This window comes from Pelodiscus sinensis, chromosome 26 (assembly GCF_052426305.1).
Source record: "Pelodiscus sinensis isolate ZL-2025 chromosome 26, ASM5242630v1, whole genome shotgun sequence".
Lineage (NCBI taxonomy): Eukaryota > Metazoa > Chordata > Testudines > Trionychidae > Pelodiscus > Pelodiscus sinensis.
The window spans coordinates 15458023-15485879 of NC_143077.1; the positions used below are offsets into that span (position 1 = coordinate 15458023).

The 27857-nt window shown below is 47.2% G+C and overlaps 2 protein-coding genes across 6 annotated transcripts in view; one reads left to right on the forward strand and one right to left on the reverse strand.

Moving 5' to 3' along the window:
- LOC102463350 (putative transmembrane protein 244) overlaps positions 1 to 22203 on the forward strand; it is a 31743-nt gene extending 9540 nt beyond the window's left edge. The window contains exons 5-7 of one of the 4 annotated variants that reach the window (XM_075908808.2): positions 46 to 90; positions 1415 to 1531; positions 21230 to 22202. In XM_075908808.2, the coding sequence (XP_075764923.1) occupies positions 46 to 90; positions 1415 to 1506 (137 nt within the window). In that variant the 3' untranslated portion in view covers positions 1507 to 1531; positions 21230 to 22202. Of the gene's footprint in view, positions 1 to 45; positions 91 to 1414; positions 1746 to 21229 lie in introns of those variants that run through there. The other 3 variants (XM_075908810.2, XM_075908809.2, XM_075908811.2) reach the window with 3 other exon arrangements.
- MECR (mitochondrial trans-2-enoyl-CoA reductase) lies at positions 3729 to 27857 on the reverse strand. Of its 2 annotated transcripts, none has more exons than XM_075908806.2 (10): positions 27665 to 27857; positions 17670 to 17767; positions 17244 to 17375; positions 12428 to 12571; positions 10117 to 10219; positions 8757 to 8859; positions 7963 to 8036; positions 6743 to 6803; positions 5704 to 5776; positions 3729 to 4429 (listed from the first exon to the last, which is right to left on the reverse strand). In XM_075908806.2, exons 1-10 carry the CDS (start codon positions 27811 to 27813, stop codon positions 4338 to 4340), a joined length of 1029 nt encoding a protein of 342 aa, XP_075764921.1. In that variant the 5' UTR covers positions 27814 to 27857; the 3' UTR covers positions 3729 to 4337. The 2 variants fall into 2 exon arrangements, with proteins under 2 accessions (XP_075764921.1, XP_075764920.1); XM_075908805.2 differs by having other exon boundaries at positions 3729 to 4482; positions 27665 to 27856.

Sequence of the window (27857 nt, forward strand, 5' to 3'; positions counted from 1 at the left end):
AGAAAGGGGCTGTTAGCACTGACATGTGTGATGTGTCTTTCACAGTGATGAAACAGTTCCCTTTGGTGTGGCACTGGTGGCTAGCACTTGGTAAGCATTTACAGAATCATAGAACTGGAAGGGACCTCAAGGGGTCATCGAGTCCAGTTCCCTGCCCTCATGGCAGGACCAAGCACTGTCTAGATCGGGGTGGGCAATAATTTTTGATGGGAGGGGGGCACTCCAGGAATTTGGAAAGTGATCGATATTAATGGAGGAGGTGCGGGGTCTGGGATGGAGGTTGGGTGCAGAAGGGATTTTGGGCAAGGAGGCAATTGTGACCTGGAACACTGGACAGGGGTACAGGGGATTGGATTGTGACCTAGGGCAGGGAATTGGGGTATAGGAGGGGGTTCAGGGATTTGAATTGAGCTAGGGCAGGAAGGGACTGTGATCTGAGGCAGGGGTTTTGGTGCTGGATGTGGGAGGGGATATGGGTACAGGAGGGGGCAAAGAATTTGGGTATGTTGAGTAGGGGGCAGAGTGTTGGAGAAGGGAAGGACTGGGTGCCAGAGGTAGGCTCTGCCAGGATACTTACCAGCCATTCCTGAATAAGCCTCCCTGCCTCCCCTGCACATGCACAGGCTGCAGCCCTGTGCTCTGGAGCCTCTTGGGCTTCCTGGCTGCCTATTATTGAAACAGGCAGCTCGCAATGGCCAGTTTCTGTCCAATGGGATTGTGTTGGGGCCAGGGGTAGATCCTAAAGCTCTCATCCCTCCAAAGCAGCTGCAACCCCTCCCAGCTTGGTATCATCTGCAAACTGAATGATCGTACTCTCTATTCTATCATCTAAATCATTGATGAAGATATTGAACAGAACCTGTCCTAAAACAGACTTCTGTGGAACCCCACTTACGTCCTGCCAGCATGATTGTGAACCATTAATAACTACTCTCTGGGAACATTTGTCCAGCCACTTATGCAGCCACCCTATAGTAACCCCATCTAGGTTGTATTTGCCTAGTTTATCGATAAGGTGGTCACATGAGACCGTGTTGAATACCTTATTAAAGTCTAGGTATACCATGTCCACTACTTCTCCCTTATCCACAAGGCTTGATATCCTATCAAAGAAAGTTATCAGATTGGGTTGACATTCAGTTTATTTTCAGGTGGACTCCCTTCATTTCCCCTTCCTATTACAGCTGCTAAAGGGGCATACATGCGGGGGCCAGCCCTACAAACATAACAAAGCTGAAATGGTTTGACCGCAGTCTAGCAGCAACTGCTTTGGTTTAACCACAAGCAATTTTGTTAAAGTACTGACGCACCCCCGGCATCTAGCCCAGAGAGTTTGGTTTTTAAGCTAATAGTGGGGATGCAGTATCAGATATTGGCAGTGCATTACAAATACATTTTTACCTATTTCTTCCAGGCAGTGGCCTCTTTATCATGATTTGCAATGGACACCTTGTGACCCACTTTGCTTGCTCAGACTCCAGCAATCTCACTTTGGATAGCTACTGACATTCTCAAGAGATTCAAGATCAAGGTACTTTACTTCCTAGGCCTCCAAACCTGAGCATTTCATCTGAGCAATATTTATAGGGGCTGCCGTGAGTTCAAGTAGCCAGGCTAAAACAGAAACACACAGCACTGTCAGAGGAATAACTATGCACCACAAGTGCTGAAGAGACCCAACTCCTGTTTAGCCATCTCAATCTGTTGCAGCACAGTTTGGCATGAATAAAAGCCATTAAACTCTTTTCATTTGAGAGAGGAAGGGCGGAGAGAAGCTAGAAGTGTGGACTATTCTCCTGTGGGGTGAAAGGTGTTGACAGTGTATTTGGTTAAGTTCCCCCTTGGATTGCTGTGCAGTTCTAGGCATTTGGAGTGCTGTAAATCTCTCCTCCATTGTTTAAGATGTGTGTTCAAATCCAATTTGCAGTCTTGCATTTAAATAAGCACATTGAGAATTGGATTCAAAAGTGTCAGAGCAAATCAAGTGTCACTTACGTTTTAGTCTTAGGCTATGTCTAGACTACGCTGAAGTTTCGAAATTCCCATGGAATTTGCATATGTTCTTCCAATCTCACTTTCAAAAGCAAAGATCTTCCTCAAAAAATGAGGTTTAAGCGGCTTTTCGAAAAAGGGGAGGGGTTTGCCAAAAAACCCATGTGTCCCAACCACTTTTACTTTCGAAAGCTCCACTCCTGCCGAATTTGCATATCCTCTTTCGAAACTTCAGCGTACTCTAGACGAGCCCATAGTCTAGAGGCTAAGGCTCCTGCTCCTGTCCCTAAAAATAATCCTGACTGAGCAGCTGGTGTTCTCACTAGCTAGACTGGAAAGCACTCTAATTAAATAGCTGTTCCCCAAGCAGGTAATTACAGACTGATCAAAGTCACACCTTCACCTTCTCTGCATGATGCTCAACTGACTGGATAACACCAAGAGCTCAGTCCTTGAGCCATTTTCATGGCTCTTCCCTGAGCACTCTCCCATTTAGCAGCATCCTTCATGAATTGTGCATGTCAGAATTGGATACAGGATTCCAGCAGTGGTTACAACATTACCAGAAAGAATTAATATGACCTCTCGACTTGAGATTCCCCTCTTTACATGATGCTATACAGGATAATTTACATGGTTGCTATACAGGATCAGAACATCAGTCAGTCTAGTTTCTGTGGGAGACTGGTTGCAAAGGGAAGGCAGGCTATGTTCTGCTAATCCCAGCAGTGTCAAAACATCAGACCCTGAGCAATGAGAACTTCCATTGTGTAGTTTGCCATGCTAGCAGCACACAGCTGGGAGTCACTGGACTATTGAAAATGGCCCCTCCTCCCTGCCACTGCTTGTCAGGAACCACACCTAGCGTGAAATACTAGGCACCTATCAGGGGAACGTGTAACAATGTGATGAGGGCTGCCATTTGTCCCACACCCTACAGTTTATTTTTCCCCCTCAGTGAGCTCTCAGATAATGAAGTTCACTTTGGGAAGGCAGACCTCTATGCTTTGCACACATTAGCCCAGAGGTAACCAGGGGCAGTGATTATCAGTGCTGGTCTGAGTTGCTCATGCCTCCTTGACTGGTGTTGGGAGTCTGCATGAACAAGCTAGAATGCAACCTCGAAAAGCATTGGAATACAAACACATGGGCTTTGTCTACACTGCAGGGTTTTTGCACAAGAAGCCTTTTGCAGAAGAGTTCTTGTGCAAAAGCGCGTCCAGACCTCAAAGTGCATCGCAAAAGTGATGTGCTTTTGCACAAGAGTGTCCACACTGCATGGACACTCTTGTGCAAGAAAGCTCTGATTGCCATTCACAGAATGACCATCAGAGCACCTGTGTTTTTTCCGATAGGGGTTTCTTATGCAAAAACCCCTTGGGAGCGTCCACACCTCCTTTTTTGCACAAGAGCTGTAGCGCAAAAAGGAGTTATTCCTCGTGGGAAGAGGAATAACTACCGGCAAAAGCCCTCTGTTCTGTCAACTTTCTTGCACAAAAACACGCTTGAGGTAAGAATGCTCTGCCGGTTTTTGCACAAACACAACTATTTTTGCGCAAAAACCTTATAAGGTAGACATAGCCTTGGAGGCTATAGCATAACATTTTAACAAAATAAACTACTTGTGACAATTTGTACTACTCTAACTGAAGCACATCAGAGGAACTACATTTTATTACATAGCACACATTGTGCAAAAACCCAGCTGATGGAAAAACAGCCCAGGAAGAAAACAGTCTCTCAAAATTATAGCATTTATTCTGAACAATCATTGACATTTCAGGGGCTTGTTTCACAGTTCTTGAACTTGGATGACAGGTTTGCAATACAATGTGACACACCTTTATTTCAGCTGCAACTGCCTTAATATCAAACTACAGATTTAAAATTTCCCTAAGGATTGTACAGGACAGTATTGGGGTTAGCAGGGCCACTGTTGGGGGGACCTCTTCAACAACTCTCCTCTGAATACTGGGTACAGGCTGTCCTCACTATAAGTCCAAGATACATTCCAAAAAATTGGACTTATAGTAAAACAACTTACATTTTTTTCCTGCGGCTGACTTCCATTTAAGCAAATTGGAGGGAGTGTTTTGCATGACTTATAGCGGGGAATGGGAGGACTTACAACGCATCAGTTCCTAAAAACGTCAATGACTTTAGTGTGGAACGGATGTATACAGGGATGAGTTGTAGTGGGGACGCCCTGAAGCCCTGCCTGAAACCCGTTGTATTGTTTCCAAGGTCGCCAGCATTGGCTGTGATTCCGCTCCCTCTTAAAAATCCTCTGGAAACAAAGGGTGCACGACTGTCCATGAGAGCAGCCTCACATGATGAGCACCTGTTTAGATGTGGTGAATGGCTTCATAGAGGCCTCCAGGGCAATCTGATAGTCCTTCAGAGGGACCTCTGTGCAGGCTGGAGCCCTCAGCTGCCCCTTATGAATAAGATCACACAGGTTCAGAATCATCCCAGAAAATCTGTCCTTATCTGCATGGGAAAGAGAAGAGAGTAATCCTGCTCCTTCCAGAGCGGAGGGTGACCAAGACCCACAGCGCCCCCCAGAGGAAATGAGACAACTGACAAGCAAAGTGAGTTGGTCTTGGCTGCCCTGGCTGCCTAGCAATACAACACAAGGGAGTGGAATTTAGGTGTGAAGCTCCCTGGGACAGCAGCTCGGTATAGGGGCAGGTGGCCTCAGTTTCTTCAGCAACACCTTCCACACTTAACACACACAGCAGCATTCACTGGCTTTGGAGGGAAATACATCCAGTTTATATGGCTGGCACAAGGCAGATGATCCCACATGACTCCCTTGTACTGACCGCAGGATTGCCAAGCAGGACAACTCATTTATTCTGATGAGAGGGGAGACGGCCCCTATGACCTTTCTTTCCAATCCTGTTTGATTGCCTGGCCTGCTCACTACTCCAGATTACCTGCCCCTTGCACTGCAGCTTGGTCAGCAACCATTGGTGCCCACTGCTTTGAACTTAAGGCTGTGTCTAGGTAGCTTCTGCCCGGTCCATACAGCCTCAAAGCAGAAAGGGCCTGAAACATGTAAAATGCCTGACTCTTTTTACATCTCATTAAGCGCTGAGCAACATCAGAGTAGAGCTGAGTCGACTCAACACTGCAGTTTGTTGCATTTGGTCAGGAAACTGCACTAACAGGTGCTTCTATCCCACTCTGCTGAGGCCATGGCAGGGGAACGATTCAGCTGGTCACTCCCTGGATTAATGAAGGAAACTCTCTGGGTCAAAACTTGTCACCAGCTTCACTCAACTTGTTTTCTGATGTCTAGAAACCCAGCTAGCAAAACAGTTATCTGCTCTTCAGGCACTGAGGGTGAGGGCTGCTTTGTCAGGATTTCCCCAAAAGGGCGTTTGCTCAACTAAAACCTGGCGATTCTTCAGGATGTGTTCTGGGCTCGGTTTCTAGGGCTGCCCTAAGAGCAGGAATGAGAGAAGCAGTAACTCGTTGCCCAGATGGGACAGGAACACAAGTACTCAAGTGCTACTTCCTGTTCTGACAATGACTCCTTCTGTGGCTCTGAACCAATCACTCCACATCTATGCATCAAATGCCTCACCAAGAGAAGCAGGAACAGTGCTTACTTTCCTCTGGGAAAAGGAGCCCTTAAGAGAACATGTTCATACTTCAACAGATTTCCTCTGGGCTATTGCCTCATGGAAATGATCTTCAACTTACTCTGGGCCTGGTCTTTCTTCCACTGAGTCATCCAAAACCCACGAAGCTTCACATCCTTAAAGATGAATGCACTCTGTAGAAACAAGGGGAGACACACTATGATTCTAGGGGAAACTATTTACAATGTGCATTCTTCAGTTAGCATATTTTGCTACACCCGGGCCATAGGAAAGAGCTTTAACTTGGCATAAATTCACTCAGACAACTCAGATTCTCTTAAAAAAAAAAAAACTTTACACAACACTTGCAAAACCTTATTTTCCTTCACAACATGCTGGATTGTAAATACGAGATAAGACCACAGTTTGGTTCTCTCAGAAGTTATCACATTCTTGCCAAAGCTGTCAGAACTGCAAACTAACACTGCCCATTGCCTGTTTTGTGGCAAGACACTTTCAGGCTCTCTTGATGTCCATCTGGCCCCAAATTTAAAAATTCTCTTTGATAAAATGTTCTGCATGAGCAGTGACTCTCCACAGCCATGAGTGCAGAGGTTAATCGTTCTGATCTGGCAAGAGATGCCTTAACTACTTATTCCAGGTCGCAACCAGGATTGCCATGGGGAAGATCTGCTCTACGTGTGCACCTTAGAAGGCCACTTTTGCAATGAGGATTTGCCTGGCAGATGCTGCGGTTACAGCTTGCAATGGCTGGGCCAGTCACACACGCCAGGCCAGTCGCTTCATAAACACTGCCAGGAGTGGTACCGACACCCACCCAAACCCCATAAAACCAACAAGAATTAACTCATTCCTGGCACACTTCAACCAGTGGGACATTGGCTGTGGTGTGCAAGTGTGCTAGCACTGGAGCCCTGGGAAGTCAAAGATGCACTTCACCCAGTCACTCATAATGGGAGCAATGCTGCTGCATGGGAACGGAGGAGGAGTTAAGGGACCATGTATAGATGTGGTGAAGCCAACCCTGTGAGGCAGCCAGTTGCCCACAGCGGATGTTTTGCCTGGAATGTTTTGGCATTGTTGAATAGGGGCTTTCTGACGTGACTACAGAGAATGTGTCACAAGCATCTGTTACTTACCACAGGGACAGTCACAGGCTGTTTTGCCATCCCGCCATATGTAACCATGGTCCCCTTCTGTCTATATGGATAATCAGGTGTCAGACAATTAATGATTTCCCCCAAAAAAGATCTTCAACAAGACCTGCTTTCCTCCGTTAGTTCTGACCCCCGATACAGATGCTGGTACACAGGGGCTTTTTCAATTATATTGCTGAACAGTTACTTTGTTACTTGCTCAATTTGCTTCTTGGCTTCCCCCTCATTCTCCAAAGAGCCATTAACTGAAATGCTGACCAAGAGTTAATGGACCCCTCCCAATGCAAAAGCCACAAGACACCGAGCAAGAGACTGTAGTACTGTATACTGCCCTCATCTGCTATATACTGCCCTCATTGCTGGACATGACCTTCCACTCTTACTAGTCTTCAGAAGTCTGTTGCCGTGTGTCACTTCTGCAGATTTGCTTTAAGTCTTAGATTTCACTCACTGTATTGCCCGAAAACCACCCCCAGCCTCACTTTTAAACAAGAGACTCATACGCAGACTCAGCCTTTATGGTCAGAAGGGATCATCGTGACCATCTAATCTGACCTCCTGCATGCACAGGCCACAGAACCTCCCCCACTCCTGAAATAATCCCCTCACTTCTAACTGAGCTACTCAAACCAGGGTTTAAAGACTTCAAGTTATACTGAATTCATCATTTACACTAGTTTAAACATGCAAGTGAACCATGTCCCATGCTGCAGAAGGTGGTGAAAAACTCCCAAAGTTTATGCCAATTGGTCCTGGGGAAAATTCTTTCCCGACCCCAGATATGGCTATTAGTTAGATCTTAAGCACACGTAGCAGATACCTGGGCAAGAAATCTCTGTCGTAAATAAGAGCTCTCCCCATCTAGTGTCCTGTTTCCAATCACCGTGGATTTTGGCTACTGGCAGTCCATGATGAGCCACATGCCACTGAATGTCGTTCTGTCACACCACCCCCTCTATAAATGTATCACATTCAGTCGTAAAGCCAATTGGGTTTTTTGTTCTCACTGCTCCCCTTGGAAAGCTGGTCTGGAATTTCACTCCGCTGATGGCTAGAAACCCTCACCTAATTCTGAGCCTAAATTTCTTGATGGGCAGTTTATATCCATTTATTGACCTGGTCCTGACCGCTACCCCCAAGCTGGACAAATCAATTCTTTGAACAGGTACTTCTCCGAGTGCAAATACAACGACAACACTTACTGGATGTGGCGCAGCATGTCAGTGGTACTTTTTCCTCCAACACAATTCAGAGCTAACCGGGGCTTTGGGACTTTCTGAAAGAGTCCGTGTTTTACAGACAAAATAGAGGTTCAAGTCAGATTTTTTGTCCATCAAGAAACTTTTAATGGCCATATTTTGAATTCCAAGGTTAGCGCTCTAACTGCTGAGGGAGGCAGGTTCATGTGCTTCAGCCCGAAAGTTTGCTCAAACCAAAGGCAGGTGTAGAATCATCCCAAAACCAAATCAAACTAAAAAGCAACTTTAAAAGCGATAAAAAGGAGATTATTATTTTACTCCAACAGAACTCACTGCCAGAGGATATGATTGAAGCCAAGTGCCTAGCAGTTTTAAATGATATTTATATGGATTAATGAGACATTCACTTACAAGAGAAAATAAAGCAAGGGATATACACTCATGATTTTAGGGAATAAGGCTCTGACCCTTAAAAGATACGTATGCTCTTAGCTTCCATTTATTTCAACAGAAGTTAGGAGCCCAAATACCTTTGAGAATATGGGCCTCAGACAACTGTCCATATGCCCAAGGACTAGGAAAGAGCTTCCCCTAGGGGAAGTTTACTCCATAGTTGCCCCTAACAGGATTCTTGCACCTTTCCCTGCAGCATCTAGTTTTGGCCACTGGGCTGGATAGATCCCAGTCTGATCCAATTTGGCCATTCAGATATTCCTGTGTTGTCTCTGAATCCTGGGAAGTAGCTTCCTGCCTCCCTTCTAGGATTCTTCTTTCTGCAGAGCTCAACAGTATAGTACCTTAAATATGTCTTGCATCTCGGGCTTTCTCAGCATCTCTTCTGTGATGACATGGTCCGCACCAAGGGACTTCAATCTGTGTACCAGCTCCTGGAGGTTGGGTCTGGGCAGGAAAGACAGAAAGACTGGCAGAAATTACTGGCGAGCTAGAGAACTATCCACGATAGCTCCAAGTTCTCTGAAAACTTCCATACAGTGTGCAGCGGCGGTCAAAAAGGCAAATAGGATGCTAGGAATTATTAAGAAAGGGATAGAAAATATTTTACTGCCCTGTATAAAAGTATGGTACGCCCACATCTTGAATACTGTGTACAGATGTGGTCTCCTCACCTCAAAAAAGATATTTTGGCCTTGGAAAGGGTTCAGAAAAGGGCAACAAAAATGATTAGGGGTTTGGAACAGGTCCCATATGAAGAGAGGTTAGGTTAAAGCGACTGGGACTTTTCAGTTTCGAAAAGAGAAGACTGAGGGGAGGATATGATAGAGGTATATAAAATCATGAGTGGTGTGGAGAGGGCGGATAAAGAAAAGTTATTTATTAGCTCCCATAATAGAAAAACTAGAGGACACCAAATGAAGTTAATGGGTAGCAGGTTTAAAACTAATAAAAGAAAGTTCTTCTTCACACAGCGTGTAGTCAACCTGTGGAACTCCTTGCCAGAGGTGGCTGTGAAGGCTAGGACTATAACAGAGTTTAAAGAGAAGCTAGATAATTTCATGGAGGTTAGGTCCATAACAGGCTATTAGCCAGGGGATAAAATGGTGTCCTTGGCCTCTGTTTGTCAGAGGCTGGAGAGGGATGGTAGGAGACAAATCACTTGATCATTGTCTTTGGTCCTCCCTCTCTGGGGTACTTGGTGCTGGCCACTGTCGGCAGACAGGCTACTGGGCTAGATGGACCTTTGGTCTGACCCAGTACGGCCGTTCTTATGTTTCTCTCAGCTTACTTCAGACTATTTGTAGACTGGAGACAAAAACTGATGCATGTTCTGGAACGGTGATCCTCTTAGTCCCCACCTCTTTCCATACCATAATTCCAGCAGGTGAGTTTCCCTCGTGAAGATTCATATCAGAGCAGTTGAAGTGAAATACTTGAGACAGACCAAGACACAAACATTTAAATGGAGCTACCCTCAACTGGCCACAACACAACCTTGAGGGACATCTTTCTCATGTCCAACAGAGAATCCCCTCTCTGCTCACTGAGAATCTAACTCAGACATGCAGAGCAGACTGCAGAATGAAAGGAAAGGGAACCAAACAGGCCAGGATAAAGTAAACAGAGTTGTTAAACCAGGACAATTTTAACAAATGACCTAGTTTGTAAGTCTCTAAAAGCCACTGCCCATCATACACTCACCTATTGCGGATCACATTGATTGTTTTGATGCCTAAAGCTGCTGCAATCTGAATAACAGCCTGTCCCACGCTACTGTTGGCTCCATTCTGGATGATGGAATCACCTGCAGTGAAACAAACCCACATGCTCTCTGGCTTCAAGCAGTTTTAGTGCTAGTGAAAGGTCCATGCTCAGTCTTCAGGGCTGAGAACATGGTCAAGAACAGGAACAGCACAGACTGCTGCGAAGCAATGCTCCCTGCCCTGGCACCGTGGCTCATCCCTACCTGGAAGGCCAGCCATAGGTGTAAGGAAATAATTTCACTGTTTTGAGAGCCAACAAGGGAGGCTTCTCAGTGCTAGATGAGGTCAACAGAGGTGGTGGGTTTTGATGCAGAGATGTTTCCAAAAGCTGAACTAAGACCCACCAACTTATTTCATATAGGTCCTCGGATGGAAACAGCCTTTTTACCACTACAACTACATTTAAACTAAAAAACAACACCTGAAAGGCTTAATTCCATCACTATACAGTCATCTGAGAACTTCATAGACACATTTATTAAAACTTGCTTGGAACGGCTTTGATTTATACTCAGCAACCTATTATAAGCCGAGGCTTATTCCTCCTAGGCTTGCCAGAAGGACTTGCCTCTGACCCAGAACCTTGAAGGCACATGATACTGATCCTAAAATTTGCCCCCCATATCAAATCATTCTTTCAGGTACTTTACAAACACTCCTTTAGCCTCAGCTGGTAAGCACCCTAGAGTCTGAGACAGGGTATCTAAACCCTATGCTGACAGCGATACGGTAGAATAAGACAGGGGGAAAAGAAAGTCTAGTTTGCCCATTCTCTGGCACCCGGAGGAGAGAATGGTTAGGTAAGGAAGGGTTAGGCCCATTTGGGGACAACTAGGCAACATGATTCCTAGAAAGAAAGGACTAGAGAGCAAAAGGGAGAAGGACCCAGGAGAGAGGTGGTTGGGCATTTTCTCTCTGGAATAGGAACTATTGAGGTGTATGCAGGAAGGAGTCTGTTCCCTGAAAGAAGAGGCAAGCTGGTGAGATGGAGACTCCGCAGCTCAAGGTAAGCCAGGCCACCAGAGACTAAGCCCTCAGAGGCAGCTGAAATAGAAGATGCGAAGCCTGAGAGGGGGTGAAGAGCCGCAAAGAACAGAGATGAGGGAGAGACGACAACTTTCCATGCTTTTAAGTGTGGACGCTGTTACTTTGAAAAGGTGGGACTCATAGGGCCCAGGCTAGAGGGAAAAGTCACCAGCAGACCACAGAAGTCCAGAGAAGGAGGGCGAGGCCAAGGGGCTGAAATGCTGCATCTCAGTAGGATGTAGTGTTCTAAAATAGTGAGTTATGAGCAGACTCACCAATAGGGCAGACATGAGGGGCGAAGGGGGTTGGGCTCAGTGACCCAAAGGCGGTGGTGGCTGAGCTCCAGGCCCTTTAAATCAGTGCCAGACTGCTGTGTGCTCCATGTGGCTCTGAGAGCCAAGGAGGTGGGGCATGCAGTCTGGGCTGGCTGCCCTCTGCCCAGTCCCTTCTGGGAATGTGGAGCACCCCCTTCCCACACCTTGCCCAGGGCCTGCACAGGTTGTTGGCTCCCTTAGCTATGACAGGGACCATTTCTCTGGCTATGTTTATGCAGAACTCAGCACAATGCGGACCTGGTTCATGAGCATCACACTATAAATAATAAATAACTCTGAAACAGCAGGTAAGAAACCTAGTGGCAACTTGCCTGAGGTCATGCAGCCAGTGGCAGAGCTGGGGATAAAACCCAAACCCCTATTCCAGGCATGGCCAACCTGTGGCTCGCGAGCTACATGCGGCTCTTCCCGCCCCCCCCAATCAGTGCGGCTCACAAAGCCACCCCCACACTCCCTGAACATGGCCCATGCCTCCTTGCTCCCCTGTGTTCACCGGGGTAGGGGAATCGTCCGGATCAAAATGACAGATCTAATATGGCGGCCACCGACAGGCGCTTGCTGAGGCCAAAAAGCCTGGAGGCTCCTTTTCTTCTTTTTTTTTGGGGGGAGGGCTCCTTTCCCCCCCCTACAACTTTTTGCTTTGGCTCTTCTCACTGGATCCATCTGGATCTTGGCTCTTCATCTGGAACAGGTTGGCCACCCCTGCCCTATTCTAACTACTCAGTATTAGTACTTTCATACAGAAGAAAATAGAGCTTTATTTACGCGCATGGATAAACTACTAATTAGAAGGAATTTCTGATTCTGCTCAATGATGGGATGCTCCAGGAGAGTGTAAAAATCAGCTACATGTTCAACGAATTGCAGGGTGCAGTTTAAGAGACGTACCTGGCCCCAGGGTCTCAAAGTCAATCAGCATCCGATAGGCTGTACAGGGGTTGACGCTCAAGTTGGCAGCACACAGCAAAGGAATGTCACGTGGGAGTTTCACCAAGGTGTCTTCATTGAACACTGCATCAGTTCGCCACGTTCCTGGTTGAAAGGACAAAGCTCATTCAAGCTATGAGAAGCATTAGAAAGCTGCAGGCAATTTGAGCAAGTAACTGATCAGGTGAAAGTTTTCAGACTCAATAAAACTGGAGAGAGAAATGTGACCTTGAGGTCCAAGCGCAGCCTAGGGAGGCAAGACTCCTGTATCCCAGTTCTGGTTTGGACACAGATTCCATTTCCTGCTTTGTGCAAGCAACTTGAAGCTTGATTTTCCTGAGGTGCTAAAGTCCCTTTGTACATGGTTAATGTAGCTCTCTAATACATCTTCTCTGGTGTGCAGTGAATGAGGCAGGACACTGCAGCTGCCTTTATTAGCTTGGCTAGCACAACTCATAACTTGTCCCTCCTGTGTCATTTTTATTTTTATATTTCATGTTCTACATTTATGTGCAACAAAGGAAAAATTAAAGTTGTAAGGACAACTAATCATAGAATCATAGGGCTGGAAGAAACCTCAGGAGGGTGAGTCCAGCCCCCTCCCAAAACAGAAAGCTGCTTTAAAACGAAACATTTAAGGTGGCTAATTAGCAATGATGCAACCTACCTATCACTGACACCCAAAATTATAGGGTTTACTATAGACCACCAAATCAGGAAGAGAAGGTGGAGGATGAGGCAATTCCAGAACAAACACCACAAGACCCGGTAGTAATGGCCGACATTAACTACGCAGACATCTGTTGGAAACATAATGCAGCAAAACACATTTCCAGCAAGTTCTTGGAATGTACCAGGGAGAATTTTTTGTTTTAGAAAGTGAAGGAAGTAACCAGGGAGACAGCCATTTCAGACTTGATTCTGACCAACTGGGAGGAACCGGTTGTGAATCTGATGGTGGAAGACAATTTGGATGCAATTTCATGATGCTAAGGAAAGGCAGAAGTGAGCAGCACAATAAAGATGATGGACTTAATCCTCCTCCCAGTTTTTAACAAACTCAGAACTGGTAGATAAAGTCCCATGAGAAGACTAATGGAAAAGAAGTTCAGGAGCATTGGCATTTTCTCTATGAGAGAAAGGCACAACTGAAAGTTATCCTGATGAACAGGAAAGATAGGAAGAACTGTAAGAAGCTAATGTAGCTCCCTCACGAGCTATTTAATGACCTGAAAAAAAAATCTACAGAAAGTGGAAACATGAACAAATTGCTAAGAAGAAATACAAAAGAATCACACAATCCAATTGGGACAAAAAATCGCAAAGGCTAAAGCACAAAATGAAATACACCTAGCAAGGAATATAATAAGCAATAATAAGAAGAGGATCTTTAAATAATTCAGGAGCAAAAGTAAAAAGTAAAATTGTTTTTAAAATGTAGGTCTTTTATTTAGTGGGGAAGGAGAACATCAACAAAGCTGAGGATTTTAATGATTATTTTGGGTTAGTATCCATTGCAACAGTTAATGGTGATCAGGTAGTTAACACAATTAATATTAACAACAAGGGGGTAGGAACATAGGCCAAAACAGTGGAATAACAGTTTAAAGAATATTTAGCTAAGTTAGATGTATATGAGTAGGTAACTGATCAGGCAGAAGTTCAGCTTGATAAAATTCATCCTATAATACTTAAGGAACTGATAGCAATTACCTATGAGAACACCTGGATTTTACTGGAAACAGCCTGAGCACAGAGAATATGTACTACATTGGAAACTTCCCGTAATCTTTCAGAGAAATAATTTTTTTTTGAAAGTCCAAAAAGTTAGTGATTTTAGTAATAAACCCCTTCATTCATCTCTGAATTAATCTAATATTCATTTTTGCCTTCAAATATTTACCAACTCCCATTATAGCTTATGGAAAACAGGTACACTTGATTCAGCAGAATGTTCTTAATGCCCTTCCCCCTCAGCGGATTGTTTACCTTCCTAATTCAGTAGAAAAGCTATTAAAAATGAAACTGGAACAGAGCAAATGGAATTGGCAAACAGTGGGCCACTGTCTTTTCTGGCGAAGAGACATTTGTTTTGAAAACCCCCACTTTTTTATTTAAAGGAGATGACAGCAGCTAAACATAATAAACGTGTCTATATCACGCTTGCCATGTAAAAGCCTTAGTACAGATAACACGAAGGAATAATGGAGCACAGCTCTTCTGGGGAGGAATGTGATGCTACTAACAAGTCCGGATGCAAGTAAAAAACAACAACATCTGGTTTATGATACAGAAAGTAGAACTTAGAATGGAAAATGTTGCCAATGCTCTAGTCTTGCAAAAGTGTCCTGGGAACTTCCATTATTATGAGTGGTCTTGATGACTGATGTGTTGACTCACAGGTCAAAGTTCAAAATGATCTGGATAAACTAGAGAAATGTTCTGAGGTTTAATAAGGACAAATGCAAAGTTCTCCGCTTAAGAAGAAACAATCAGTTTCACACATACAGAATGGGAAGTGACTGTATAGGAAGGAGAACTGCTGAAAGGGATTCAGGGGTCATTATGGATGACAAGGTAAACATGAGTCAACAGTGTGACACTGTTGCAAAAAAAGCAAACATGATTCTGCAATTCAGTAACAGGAATATTGTGAGCAAGACACGAGAAGTCATTTTTCAGCTCTACTCTGTGCTGATTAGGCCTCAGTTGGAGTATTCAGGGCACCACATTTCAAGAAAGATGTGGAGAAATTAGAGAGAGTCCAGAGAAGAGCAACAAAAATGATTAAAGGTCTAGAAAACATGCCCTGTGTGGGAAGACTGAAAGAATTGGGTTTGTTTAGTTTAGAAAAGAGAAGACTGGGAGGGGACATGACAGCAGTTTTCAAGTATCTAAAAGGGTGTTACAAGGAGAGGGAGAAAAATTGTTCTCCTTGGCTTCTGAGGATAGGACAAGAAGCAATGGGCTTAAATTGCAGCAAGGGAGGTTTAGGTTGGACATTAGAAAAAACTTGCTAACAGTCAGGGTGGTGAAACACTGGAATAAATTGCCTAGAGATGTTGTGGCATCTCCATCACTGGAGATATTTAAGAGCACATTAGACAGACACCTGTCAGGGATGATCTAGACCATGCTTGGTCCTGCTGTATGGGTAGGGGGCTGGATTCAATGACCTCTTGAGGTCCCTTCCAGTGCTAGGATTTTATGATTCACAAGAATTTGTGCTAACTACTGAATCACCAACACTACTCCTTGCCACATCTGGATTTTCTCTGGCCATCTCCCATTTAAGCAGATAAACACAGTCTCTTCTGAGCTTTGAAAACCGATGAGCTCATAACCTGAGTCAGTATGGCTGCATAGAATACGAGTTTTAAACCCTTAAAATTAAAAAAAAAGACCAAAAAGATTAGAAGCAGCATAAAAACAGCTATGAAATTGAGTGCCTTGTGCAACTCCACTGGCTACACAGATGCTTCTCATTTGAGACAATATAACCTATTACATTTGCAATTTGACTAATATGGTGCTAAATGGATTCCAACTGCTGCTTCCCTCGCCTGGAACGTTCTCTGATGGAGTTTTTTGAGTTTTTTTTAATCACATCTGATTACATGTAATTGCTGTAACTAAGCTATGTACATGACTGAGGCTGCACCAAGCTAAAACAGCACTTTGGAGAGTAACAATTTTGCTACAAGATGCATTATCGCCAGGTGTTTAAGATCTCACAGCCCTTCCCTTCAGAGTGTTAAACTAGGAGCTCATCAGGCAAAGCACATGGGTGCAAGCTGTAGAGGAAGGATGATTTGTGATTAGGACAGTACCCTGGGGAGAGCTGTGTCCAATCCCAGCTACACTGTAAGTTTCCTGTGGTAGGTGAAATAATCTCTTTTCTTGGACCAACTTCTTGAGCTACACAGAGCTCTTCTTCAGGTACCCAGAGTGTCACAGCTAAATACAGGCCCAAAGAGGATACCATTCAAGGTGAAATGGCATGTTAAGACCCCCATAGTAACAGGACAAAAAAGGGAGGTTAATGGGTTACAGATTGTTGTAGCACGCCCATAAACCCACTGTCTTTATTAAAACCATGATTTTTAGCATCTAGTTATCATCCCGTGTGACCCCAGACATATGACTACACTGGAAGATTGAAGTGTGCAGTACCTCTGAAAATTCACTCTGTGCCTCAGTCCAAACCTCTGAAGTGGGGATAATACTGCCCTACCTCATAGGAGTTTTGGAAGATGGATTAATTAGTGTTAAGGTCACAGAAGTTTAGATGCAGGCGGATGGGGGAGGCAGCTCCCAGGAGCTGGTGTGCATGGAGAGCAGGTTCTTAACTCGGCTCCCCATGCTTACTGGCAGTCCAGCTCCCATGGACCCCACCTCCACCCCATTCTGCTGCCTCTGATACATCAGTTGGCTCATTGGTTAATCATGTACACATTTACACTTTCACATCCCTAAGCCAAAGCTTACTGGCAATCATCTAATGGGCAGAGCAGGGGAATGCAAAGCAGAAGTCTGCGGTCTAGACTCAGTTCTGCTCTGTGACTGATGCACTGGGCTAAGTCAGTATCTCACCATGGCTCAGTTCTCTCCTGAGTCCATCTGTAAGGAGAGATACTTATGTACCTCACTAACAGCTGTACAACACTTTGAGATATGTAGATTAGCAATGCCAGAGAAAGGCCAATGGGCAGATCCTGAGTGGAAGAAACTGCCACAAAGTCACTAGAACCATGATGATTTATTCAAAAACACTCACCAAATGCTGCATCTGTTGGAATAACCCAATCCCCCGGCTTCAAAGAAGTCACATGACTGCCAATTTCCACCACTTGTCCAACACCTTCATTCCCTCCTACTGCAGGCAAGTCAGGGAGAAGGGCATATGTCCCTGCAGGAGAAGCAGAAATGTCACAGCATTTTTAAAAAGGAACAAACTGCAAGTTGCTTTCTCAAATTCTGTTCTCTGAGGCCTGGTTCTAACCCCTGCTGCCCTGGGACTCCAGCCCTAATTCCTGTACACAAATCCTCTAGGGGATATCATAGGTTTGACAGTAGGTTTATGTAAATTATTCATTTGACAGCACATGGCCAATCAATCAGCCAATTCCACAGCACTTTAGAAATGGAAAGAAAAGGAAATTGTTTGTAATCAAGTCAACTCAGCCAAAGAAACTGAGGTTACCTTGGATCATATTGATGTCTGCTGGATTGACAGGAGCTGCCAACATCTTCACATAGACCCCAGAATGGCCTAGCTCTCCTCGCTCTAGGTCCTTTAATCTAAACAAAGGAATATACAAAATTCAGTGGAATTAACATTTGTATAACAAAAGTCTTTGACACAAAGTGTATCCTAGAACAAAGGCCATTCCATTCCATCCCATCCCTCCCGCTCCATGGCCTGCACAGCAGGTTATGTATTATGCAGCCAGGAGCCCAGAATTATACAGCAATGCCTTCCTGCACACCTTCTGCCCTCCAATGCCCCCTAGGCTAATCAGCACAACTCTGCATTCCTTCCCCTTTTGGACGGAAACACTCGAACTCATGATCTCCTGGTCCACCTTATCTGCTAGTCAATGTTCCCTCTAATCTTTTTCAACCTTATGTGAACTGTTTCTATTCTTGTGTGGAATAATTTTTATGTGCATCCAAGCATATGCAAATGTGCACCACTAGTAGAAACAGAAATCCTAGCAGTAGGCGCTCTACTAATCAGCTGGGCGGCACTGGAATCTCTGACCACAAGCTTACAGGGAACCCTGCTGCTAGTGCTGTACATAGCCTTGTTTCTTCTACAGCAAGCAGTGGCTGTGTTCATAGCCCTCCAAGACAACTAGAGCTGTTCATACCTCTCAGAGATAGTGTCAGGAAAGACCTTTGTGAATTGTTAAGGCAAAGTTTAGGCCTTTTCTGCATGGGGAAAAGTTTTTCACTATAAACTAAGGTGTGAATTTAAACCAATAAACCTGCTTCTGTGTGGACACAGAGTGGAACACGAGTGTGTTTTTGCAGTTTAGATTATATTGTTTGGAAAGGGGTTTGTGTTAAAACAAACAACAACAGCCCCTCTTATACCAGAGTAAGTGTCCACATGGGGAAGTTATACAAAAAATGAAACTTTCCATTGTAGACAAAGCCTTGGATTCTGCAGCTGTGAGCTACACAGCACAGAGGTATTGGCAAGGAATAAAAAGATGTTTTCAGATGTGCTGCAGGCCAAGCTGGATACACACAGGAGAGCAACTCCAGGAGCTACAATGGCATCTCTTGTACCAACAGTAGTGAGATAATGGAAGGAGACGCAGAAGCCCAGTGCTAGATTACTGCGGACAAACGGGTCAGCTGAAGCAAACCCATTAAAGGTTTTAAAAATTAGGGCATTAGTGGAGATGAAGAGGGCCTGATGTGGATCTTGCACGTCAGCTGCCAATTTTAGGAACTTTAGCTAGGATCACATCCTGTTCAGTATGTACCATTAGAAGCAATAAATTCACTTCTCTTCACTGCTGCCCTGTGCTGGCAAAATGTTTCCCCCGTTAAGCTGAATGGCTGATGTCTTGATAAAACTGAATTTTCAATTAACCAGTTAGATGTCCTTGCGAGAAGGCTTTTAGCACTTAGAAATCTGCATCCTGTAATCATGCATTTAAAGACAAAAAGCTGCTCTAAGATTTTAAGGGGGCTGAGAGCAAAATGTGCATGTATGCGTCCACGGAGGCCTGGGCTCATATTCTGGCTGGTCACAAATGAAACAAGACGTTAGCCTAATGTTTGAGGGCCCTGAATCAACAGGAATTGAGCACAGTACATAGCCCTTTGCCTTCAAAGCCACCTGTTCACATTCCAAAGCCACCCCACACTGCGTCAAATCCTCCCTTGATGTAACCAGCTACTTACACCATGGCTACTGTGGCCACATTCTGTTTTGCACAGTAGGCTTCTCCAGAGTGGCCCAGGCCTGGAATGGATCTTGGTCAATCAAAAAAGGCAGGGCCTGGGATTCTGAAGCAAACTCACATCCTTGTAGCAAGATCCTCAGGAGCAAGATCTGACTTCACTCTCCCTTGGCTCGTGCCTTGTTTGTGACCTGCCAAGCAAGCAGGCTCAAGGATTCACTTGAAGATGGACTTGCATTTTCAGTCTTTCACAAGGTATCAGATACAACTATGCAGAGGTTAGCAGGAGATTTACATGTCCCCAGGACAATAAAGTTTAACAAATTCATAGCATTGTGTTCAACACAATAACAGTAACCCACACATGCTCACAGTACCCCTCCAAGGGAACTTATACCCATTTTGCAGATGGGAAAAATGGAGGCATGGATGTGAAGTGTTTTATCCCAGACCATGGAGGGAGCTGGTAGCAGCTCCACGATTAGAATACAGGCGCTCCTGGCATTCAGCGGAATGCTAGTTTCACCAAAACATGCTATCCCGCGTCAGAACCGCAGAGTTGTCAACTTGCATTTTTTAATCAAGGTGGAAATAGTTTAAATAGAGTCAATAGGAAGAGAGATACATAGGCAGAGTCAAGCAGAGGGAGGGGAGATCCTGTGATGCCTTGGGCTGGAACTGCAGTACTTCTGTGGGTCAGGAATGAAGAGAGCTGTTATGAGGGAACTGTGGAGATAGCCTTTCCTCAGGACTGAACAATTATCCACACAAAGCATCACAAGGAGGTTAACTCACCAGTGGGACACTATACTGCAACACCCAATGATTGCTGCAAGGAGAGGGGACAACTCTGAATTTCCTTGATTTTGTGGAATCCTTTAAAGGGGAAATTCTGGCAAAAGTTTTTAGACGAGATGGCTTTAGAGTTATATTAACAGACTTTTTGTATGTTTAGCCTCTATACAAAGAGAGCCCAGAATTACTGGAATTAGGTTTGATACAATGCTATTTCAACAATTATTAAGGCTCTTCCACAGAAGCTATAATGACTCCATTCAAAGCTGTAAAATCCCAGTGATTTAACTCAATGGATCATGGACCCGCTGGTTCATTTACAGCCATTAGCGCCAATGGGAATGTATGCATGCACAATATGTACAGATATCAAAGACTGCATGGAGAAAGGTAGCTGTTCTAGGATGTAGACACAATAGCTAACCTGGCTACAGACTGGTCCAAGATCAGTCCCGGCACGTGCTGGGTCTTAATAGCTTCCCCGGCTCTCGGGCTGCTCCACCTTCCAATGCAGAGCCACAGAGGAAGCAGCTTATGAGCAGGGCCAGCTGCTGGGTCCCAGCACGTGCCGGGACTGAGCCTGCCTGCTGGCTCCAAATTCAAATGTAGAGCCACGGGGGGAGGAGGGGAGGGAGGGAAGGGAGAGACTTCCCAGACAGGCAGCTTTCAACCAGTAACATTAACTAAGAAGCATCAGCTTATCGGTTAACTGGTTAAACTCTAACATCCCTTCAGGGAATCCACTAGAAGCCAGTAGAGGAGTAATCCTATTTGAGCCCTTAATCGAAAATGTAGGCTGGAACAAGATTTTACAATTAATTTATAATTCCCTTGAAAAAATGGTTTTATAATGGAAATTCTGCCAAGTCATTAATTACAAGAGTACTAACAGAGCACTGCTATAGTCACCCAACTTTGGCATTATTATGCCATCTAACTGAATAATGGTCAGTAGCCTTGACTGATCAGGAAATGGTGTAAGAAACCCATTGCTTAATTTACGAGATGCTGGCCACGTATTTTCCTGACATGTTGGCTTTGGTTTCAGGAGGAAGATGGATACAGCAGTGGCATTTTCAGAAAGCAGGACATGATTTTGAGAAATGGAGAGTTAGATCATCATGAGGCAGCATTTACTCCTATGCAACAAGCAGGGAAAGAGAATGTACGAGAATGATCATACGGCTCCTTTTGTCTCCTTGTCTGAGGGTATATTTACACAGCAGGTAGGAAACCTGTTCTAGCCCAAACCCCCTATCAGCCCCATTGAAAGCCCCTGGATATGCACCTGTTTGCTCCCAGAACACATACTTGGCTGGGTCATCTAATGGTATAGGGGACACGTGCACAAAACTAGTGTTTTCTCCAATATCACATGGAAGGAACAAACCATGCCCTACCCCTACACGCCTTCCTTGGGCAAGGTTCAAAGAGCACAAGACTGGACCCAGAATTCTCCAGGATTGTAGCTTTGAGGCATGAAGGGCATGCCAGACGCCTACAACTACCATTGACTTCTGAGAGCTGATGCTGTGCAGCAAACCCCAGAACGAAGACTAATGTGAAGCACTTTCATACATTGAAGAAGAAGGAAAAAATGTCTATGCCCAAACTCTAAGATATAGGTTGAACCTCTCTAATCTGGAACCCTTAGAACCTGACCGCTGCCAAACCACAGAATTTGCCAGACAACAGGATGTCAACATTGTCTAACAGCATTAGCAACACTGCCACTGCTTGCTGCGCTCTTACAGGACATGTAGGGGTTAAACAAAGCTAAACAACAGCACAGAACACTGAGAGCCAAGATTGGCTGCTGTAAACAAACTTTATGGCAGTGGTTCCCAATCTCTTTGATACTGGGGACCAGTAAACCCATTCACAAGCTTTTGTAACATTTATTTGCATATTTGCATATTCATTAAGCAAATGATAAATATCAAATAAATTGTGTCACTGGCCCTACCTGTCCGGCAGGTTGTTCTACTCCTCCGCCCCCCGCCCCATCCTGGCCCCAATCCCGGCCGTTTTATCGGCCGGTGCCGGCTCCCCCAGCTGTGTCTGATGCTGGGCATTCTGCGTTGATGTGCACGGCGCCCAGCCTTCTCCCTGGGTCCTAGTGCCTGCCGGATCTAGTCCCGCTGCCCGGGAGCACGCCCGGCAGAGACGCTGCAGCGGTGGGCTCTCTCCCAAGAGGGTTGCACCACCACTCTCAACAGTGTGGGGTGCTGCATTAGGAGGAGCATTGCCAGCAGATCCACAGAAGTGATTATTCCCCTTTATTTGGCTCTGATGAGGCCACATCTGGAGTATTGTGTCCAGTTCTGGGACCCCCACTATGGAAAGGATGTGGACGCATTGGAGAGGGTCCAGCGGAGGGCAACCAAAATGACTAGGGGCTGGAGTGCATGACCCAAGAGGAGAGGCTGAGGGATTTGGGCTTATTTAGTCTGTAGAAGAGAAGAGCGAGGGGGGATTTGATAGCAGCCTTCAACTTCCTGAAGGGAGGTTCCAAAGAGGATGGAGAGAGGCTGTTCTCAGTAGTGACAAATGGCAGAATGAGGAGCAATGGTCTCAAGTTACAGTTACAGTGGGGGAGGTCTAGGTTGGATATTAGGAAAAACTATTTCACTAGGAGGGTAGGGAAGCACTGGGATGGGTTACCTAGGGAGGGGGTGGAATCTCCATACCTAGAGGTGTTTAAGTCTCGCCTTGACAAAGCCCTGGCTGGGTTGATTTAATTGGGATTGGTCCTGCCTTGGGCAGGGGGCTGGACTTGACCTCCTAATGTCTCTTCCAGCTCTATGATTCTATGAAAAGCCTCCATAGGGTTACGAAATATAAGCCTTGTCTAAACTAGTAGTTCTGAGAGCAAAGCTATATCACATAGGTATGTGGAAACAGAAGATTCCCAAACCCACCTAGTGATGCTGGCAAAAGCCCTTGTGTCTACTAGTAAAGGTGCCTTCGTGCTGTCAGAGCTTACGTTGTTTAAAGAGGTGATTGAACTAGGCTGGCAAGAGAAGGTCCTGAGTAAGTACAAGCTGCATCTCTGCTAGCAGAGCTATGCCAGCCAAAGCCTGTGTGGAGTAGGCAATGGCACCTCTGCATTCATGCCATGAGCTCACAGCATCAGTCAGTGTGGAGGTGGTGAAGGAAGTCTAAGAATCCCCTTCTCTCAGCATTTTCCACTGCTGTAAAGAATCTGGGGTCTGCAGCAGATGCTACTGGAGAGGACATTGCTGGAACCAGGAGGCAGTGTATAGAGTGGAAGAGTCAAGATCACATAAACATCTTGCGTAGACGTACTTCTTAAACGATTTCCCTCTCCCATTTTAAGCCACAATAGCAACACTCATTGACATGTTTGCATCAGTTATAAACTGAACCAAACACGCATACTTTATATCGCCTGTTGTGTACGGCGCAACAGAGTGAGTCGTGTTGGCCCAGTACATTAGAAAGAGCTGCAAGATTCACATATCAATGTAACTGCTCTCGATGGAATATCATGGATCCAATTCAGTGGATCAGTCCTCCTTACTGGCTATTGGCACTATTCATTGACTGACTTGTCTGTGTGTAGTTATAGGACAACTGGCTGCAATTGTACAACCATGGATTGTTATGAAGTGCAACTGGGACATCAGAGTCTGTCATCTCTTTCACTGGGGCTGGAGGTAATGCAGAACTAGACATCGTAATGCTGATTTCTTTATATCACCCACACCTTGTTTTTTCTATACATATCTCTGGGGAATTCAAAGTCATACTTTTAAAAAGCAGTATGCATGCTGTTCAAAACCACCAATAGTAAAACCAATCTGAAAACAAGCATAAATACCAACAGTTTGAAGATAACTCTTGGGAGAGACCAAAACATCACATTAAAAATAGGACTTTGAGAGGGCAGAATAACCTCCCCAGAGGAAATCAATTATACAATCTGGCAACTGGCTTATACTACAAGTACATTTTTAGTTGACAATTCCACTTGACTCAGCAATATATTACTAAAGATACTACAGAAATCAATACCAAATCAGTTGCGCCAGCTACACAGCAGCCAACGCCACCATATGCTGAACTGTGGGATTCCCCAGCCAAGTCTGAAAGGTCTACGTTTTTTAAAGGAATCAGATGAGCCTAATGAGACTTACCCAGATATTGGCAATGCAATGACGGTGCAAATTTTAGAGACACAGTCACCTTAAAAAATTACATCCCTCTAAGAATTACAAACACCGCTTAAAATCATGGCAATGGAAAAGCTGGCAACAAGATTTCTCTTTTTCCCCCGTTGGCTTACTTTAGGCATGTGGCAGACTTTGTATGCTGGCTGTTTCATTCGTATAGCCTAGGGGTTTTCAGTCTGTGGTCCAAAGATGGTCCACACACTACAGCTAAATGGCCCCTGCAAAATGCTGTTGTTACCCAAGAAAAGTAGCTCTCAATTAGGGCTGTAAAATTCCATTAAAAAAATTAACCGGCTAAACATTACGAATGACCGGCTAACCACGTCCAGCCGGCTGCTCCACCCTGACCAGGCCTGCCACGTCACGCTGCAGGCAGGGGGCTGCTCCAGTGAGGCTGGGCCAACCACGCTGTGGGCTGCTCCAGCAAGGCTGGGCCAGGCCTGCCATACCATGCCACAGGCAGGGACTGCTCTAACCAGGCTAGAGGCCGGTTAATCCAGTAAGCATGCCTGTAAGGCAATGCTTACCGAGTAAGCAATTAACCTTTACATCCCTACTTTCAACCTGTGGTCTGCAAACTCTGTCTAAGATTTCCAAAGGGATCCACAACTCCATTTGAAATTTTTTAGGAGTCCGTAAATTAAAAAAGGTTGAAAACCACTGCTATAGCCAGTCCATTTCATTGTTGCTTTTCCTTACAAACATGAGGGGAGCAAGAGAGCTCTATTTTACATTGCTTCAAAGAAACTTACAAAAGTTTCAAGAGAACTATATAAACAATCTGTAATGTTTTCAATTTGGACCCGACAGTGAGTCTAGTGCCTTTACTTAACCCTGTCAATACTGGAGGTGGTAACGTCCATATAGTACAGAAAACTCAGGAAGAGTGAGAGTCATCAAGGTCACACAGCTAGAAAGAAGTCAGGAGTTTCAACTCCCTCCACTAGCTATTACACTTCTCATCTCCTGATCTCCAGAGGAATCCTACCGAATGTCAACCACAAGAGCAGCAGGCCAAACCCCAGTCTTAGTTGCACTGGATTCACCCTGGAGGAACTGTTACCTTACATTCACAGCAGCCCAAATGAGATGGGTCTCTAGTCAGCTTACCCACCCAGGCTCCACAATACCACAGGTCTTTCCCATCCCATTTCACATGGGCCAGGGGACAGGATGGGATTTGAGGAGCTAGCACGTGCATGTCCTGGAGGCCCAATACAAAGCGTTTGCAGTGGCCTTGGCACTATCACACCAGCAGGGAGTGTAACAGGGGCAGCCCTGACATAAGCCAACAGGTCTCTTAATGTACCCTCCTCTGGCAGGGCAATGGGAGCCATGCAGCAGGGCACTGGCATTCATTGGAGACCCTCTTTCTAACCCCCTCCCCTCTCCACACACACTTTACAGGGGAAACACAGAAGACCAGCCAAAGCTGTCAAACCAGCAGTTCTGTTAAATACCCCCAACTCAGGGTCCCCCACTACCCATGCACTCACCTCCCCACACACCTCCTCCAGCTCTCCTCTGCTCCTGCCCGCTGCCCCTCAGTACACCCTCCCCTACGTCCTCCAGGCCTCCCCCTACACCTCAGCCTGGGATCCCCTCTACACCCTGTCCCCACACTCCCCAACTACCTCCTCCAGCCCAGTTCTACCCCTGTTCCCAGCCCAGGATCCTGCATCCCACCAAGTGTGCCCTGTAGCCCATATCTACTTCCTCCAGCCCTGCCCCCCAGCCTGGGACTCCCCCCTGCACCCTGCCCCCCAGCACCCTCCCAGCTTCCCTCCTGCAGCCCTACCCCCCAGCCTGGGACCCCCCTCTGCACCCTGCCCCCCAGCACCCTCCCAGCTTCCCTCCTGCAGCCCTGCCCCCCAGCCTGGGACCCCCCTCTGCACCCTGCCCCCCAGCACCCTCCCAGCTTCCCTCCTGCAGCCCTGCCCCCCAGCCTGGGACCCCCCTCTGCACCCTGCCCCCCAGCACCCTCCCAGCTTCCCTCCTCCAGCCCTACCCCCCAGCCTGGGACCCCCCTCTGCACCCTGCCCCCCAGCACCCTCCCAGCTTCCCTCCTGCAGCCCTGCCCCCCAGCCTGGGACCCCCCTCTGCACCCTGCCCCCCAGCACCCTCCCAGCTTCCCTCCTGCAGCCCTACCCCCCAGCCTGGGACCCCCCTCTGCACCCTGCCCCCCAGCACCCTCCCAGCTTCCCTCCTGCAGCCCTGCCCCCCAGCCTGGGACCCCCTCTGCACCCTGCCCCCCAGCACCCTCCCAGCTTCTCTCCTGCAGCCCTGCCCCCCAGCCTGGGACCCCCCTCTGCACCCTGCCCCCCAGCACCCTCCCAGCTTCCCTCCTGCAGCCCTGCCCCCCAGCCTGGGACCCCCCTCTGCACCCTGCCCCCCAGCACCCTCCCAGCTTCCCTCCTGCAGCCCTGCCCCCCAGCCTGGGACCCCCCTCTGCACCCTGCCCCCCAGCACCCTCCCAGCTTCTCTCCTGCAGCCCTGCCCCCCAGCCTGGGACCCCCCTCTGCACCCTGCCCCCCAGCACCCTCCCAGCTTCCCTCCTGCAGCCCTGCCCCCCAGCCTGGGACCCCCCTCTGCACCCTGCCCCCCAGCACCCTCCCAGCTTCTCTCCTGCAGCCCTGCCCCCCAGCCTGGGACCCCCCTCTGCACCCTGCCCCCCAGCACCCTCCCAGCTTCCCTCCTGCAGCCCTGCCCCCCAGCCTGGGACCCCCCTCTGCACCCTGCCCCCCAGCACCCTCCCAGCTTCTCTCCTGCAGCTCTGCCCCCCAGCCTGGGACCCCCCTCTGCACCCTGCCCCCCAGCACCCTCCCAGCTTCCCTCCTCCAGCCCTGCCCCCCAGCCTGGGACCCCCCTCTGCACCCTGCCCCCCAGCACCCTCCCAGCTTCTCTCCTGCAGCCCTGCCCCCCAGCCTGGGACCCCCCTCTGCACCCTGCCCCCCAGCACCCTCCCAGCTTCCCTCCTGCAGCCCTGCCCCCCAGCCTGGGACCCCCCTCTGCACCCTGCCCCCCAGCACCCTCCCAGCTTCTCTCCTCCAGCCCTGCCCCCCAGCCTGGGACCCCCCTCTGCACCCTGCCCCCCAGCACCCTCCCAGCTTCCCTCCTGCAGCCCTGCCCCCCAGCCTGGGACCCCCTCTGCACCCTGCCCCCCAGCACCCTCCCAGCTTCCCTCCTGCAGCTCTGCCCCCCAGCCTGGGACCCCCCTCTGCACCCTGCCCCCCAGCACCCTCCCAGCTTCCCTCCTGCAGCCCTGCCCCCGCCCGGCAGCCCCTTACTGTAGAACCCGGGCCGGCTCCCCGTGCCGCTCATAGACCAGCGCCAGGGAGCGGGCGGGGACCGGGGCTGGCGCTGCCCGAGGGCGCAGGAAGGTGCCCAGGAGGGGCCGGGCCCCGCGGAGCAGCTGCGCCCCCTTCGCCAGCCGCATCCCGCAGGCAGCAGCGACAAGCGGCCGCGGCAATGCGCGTCACG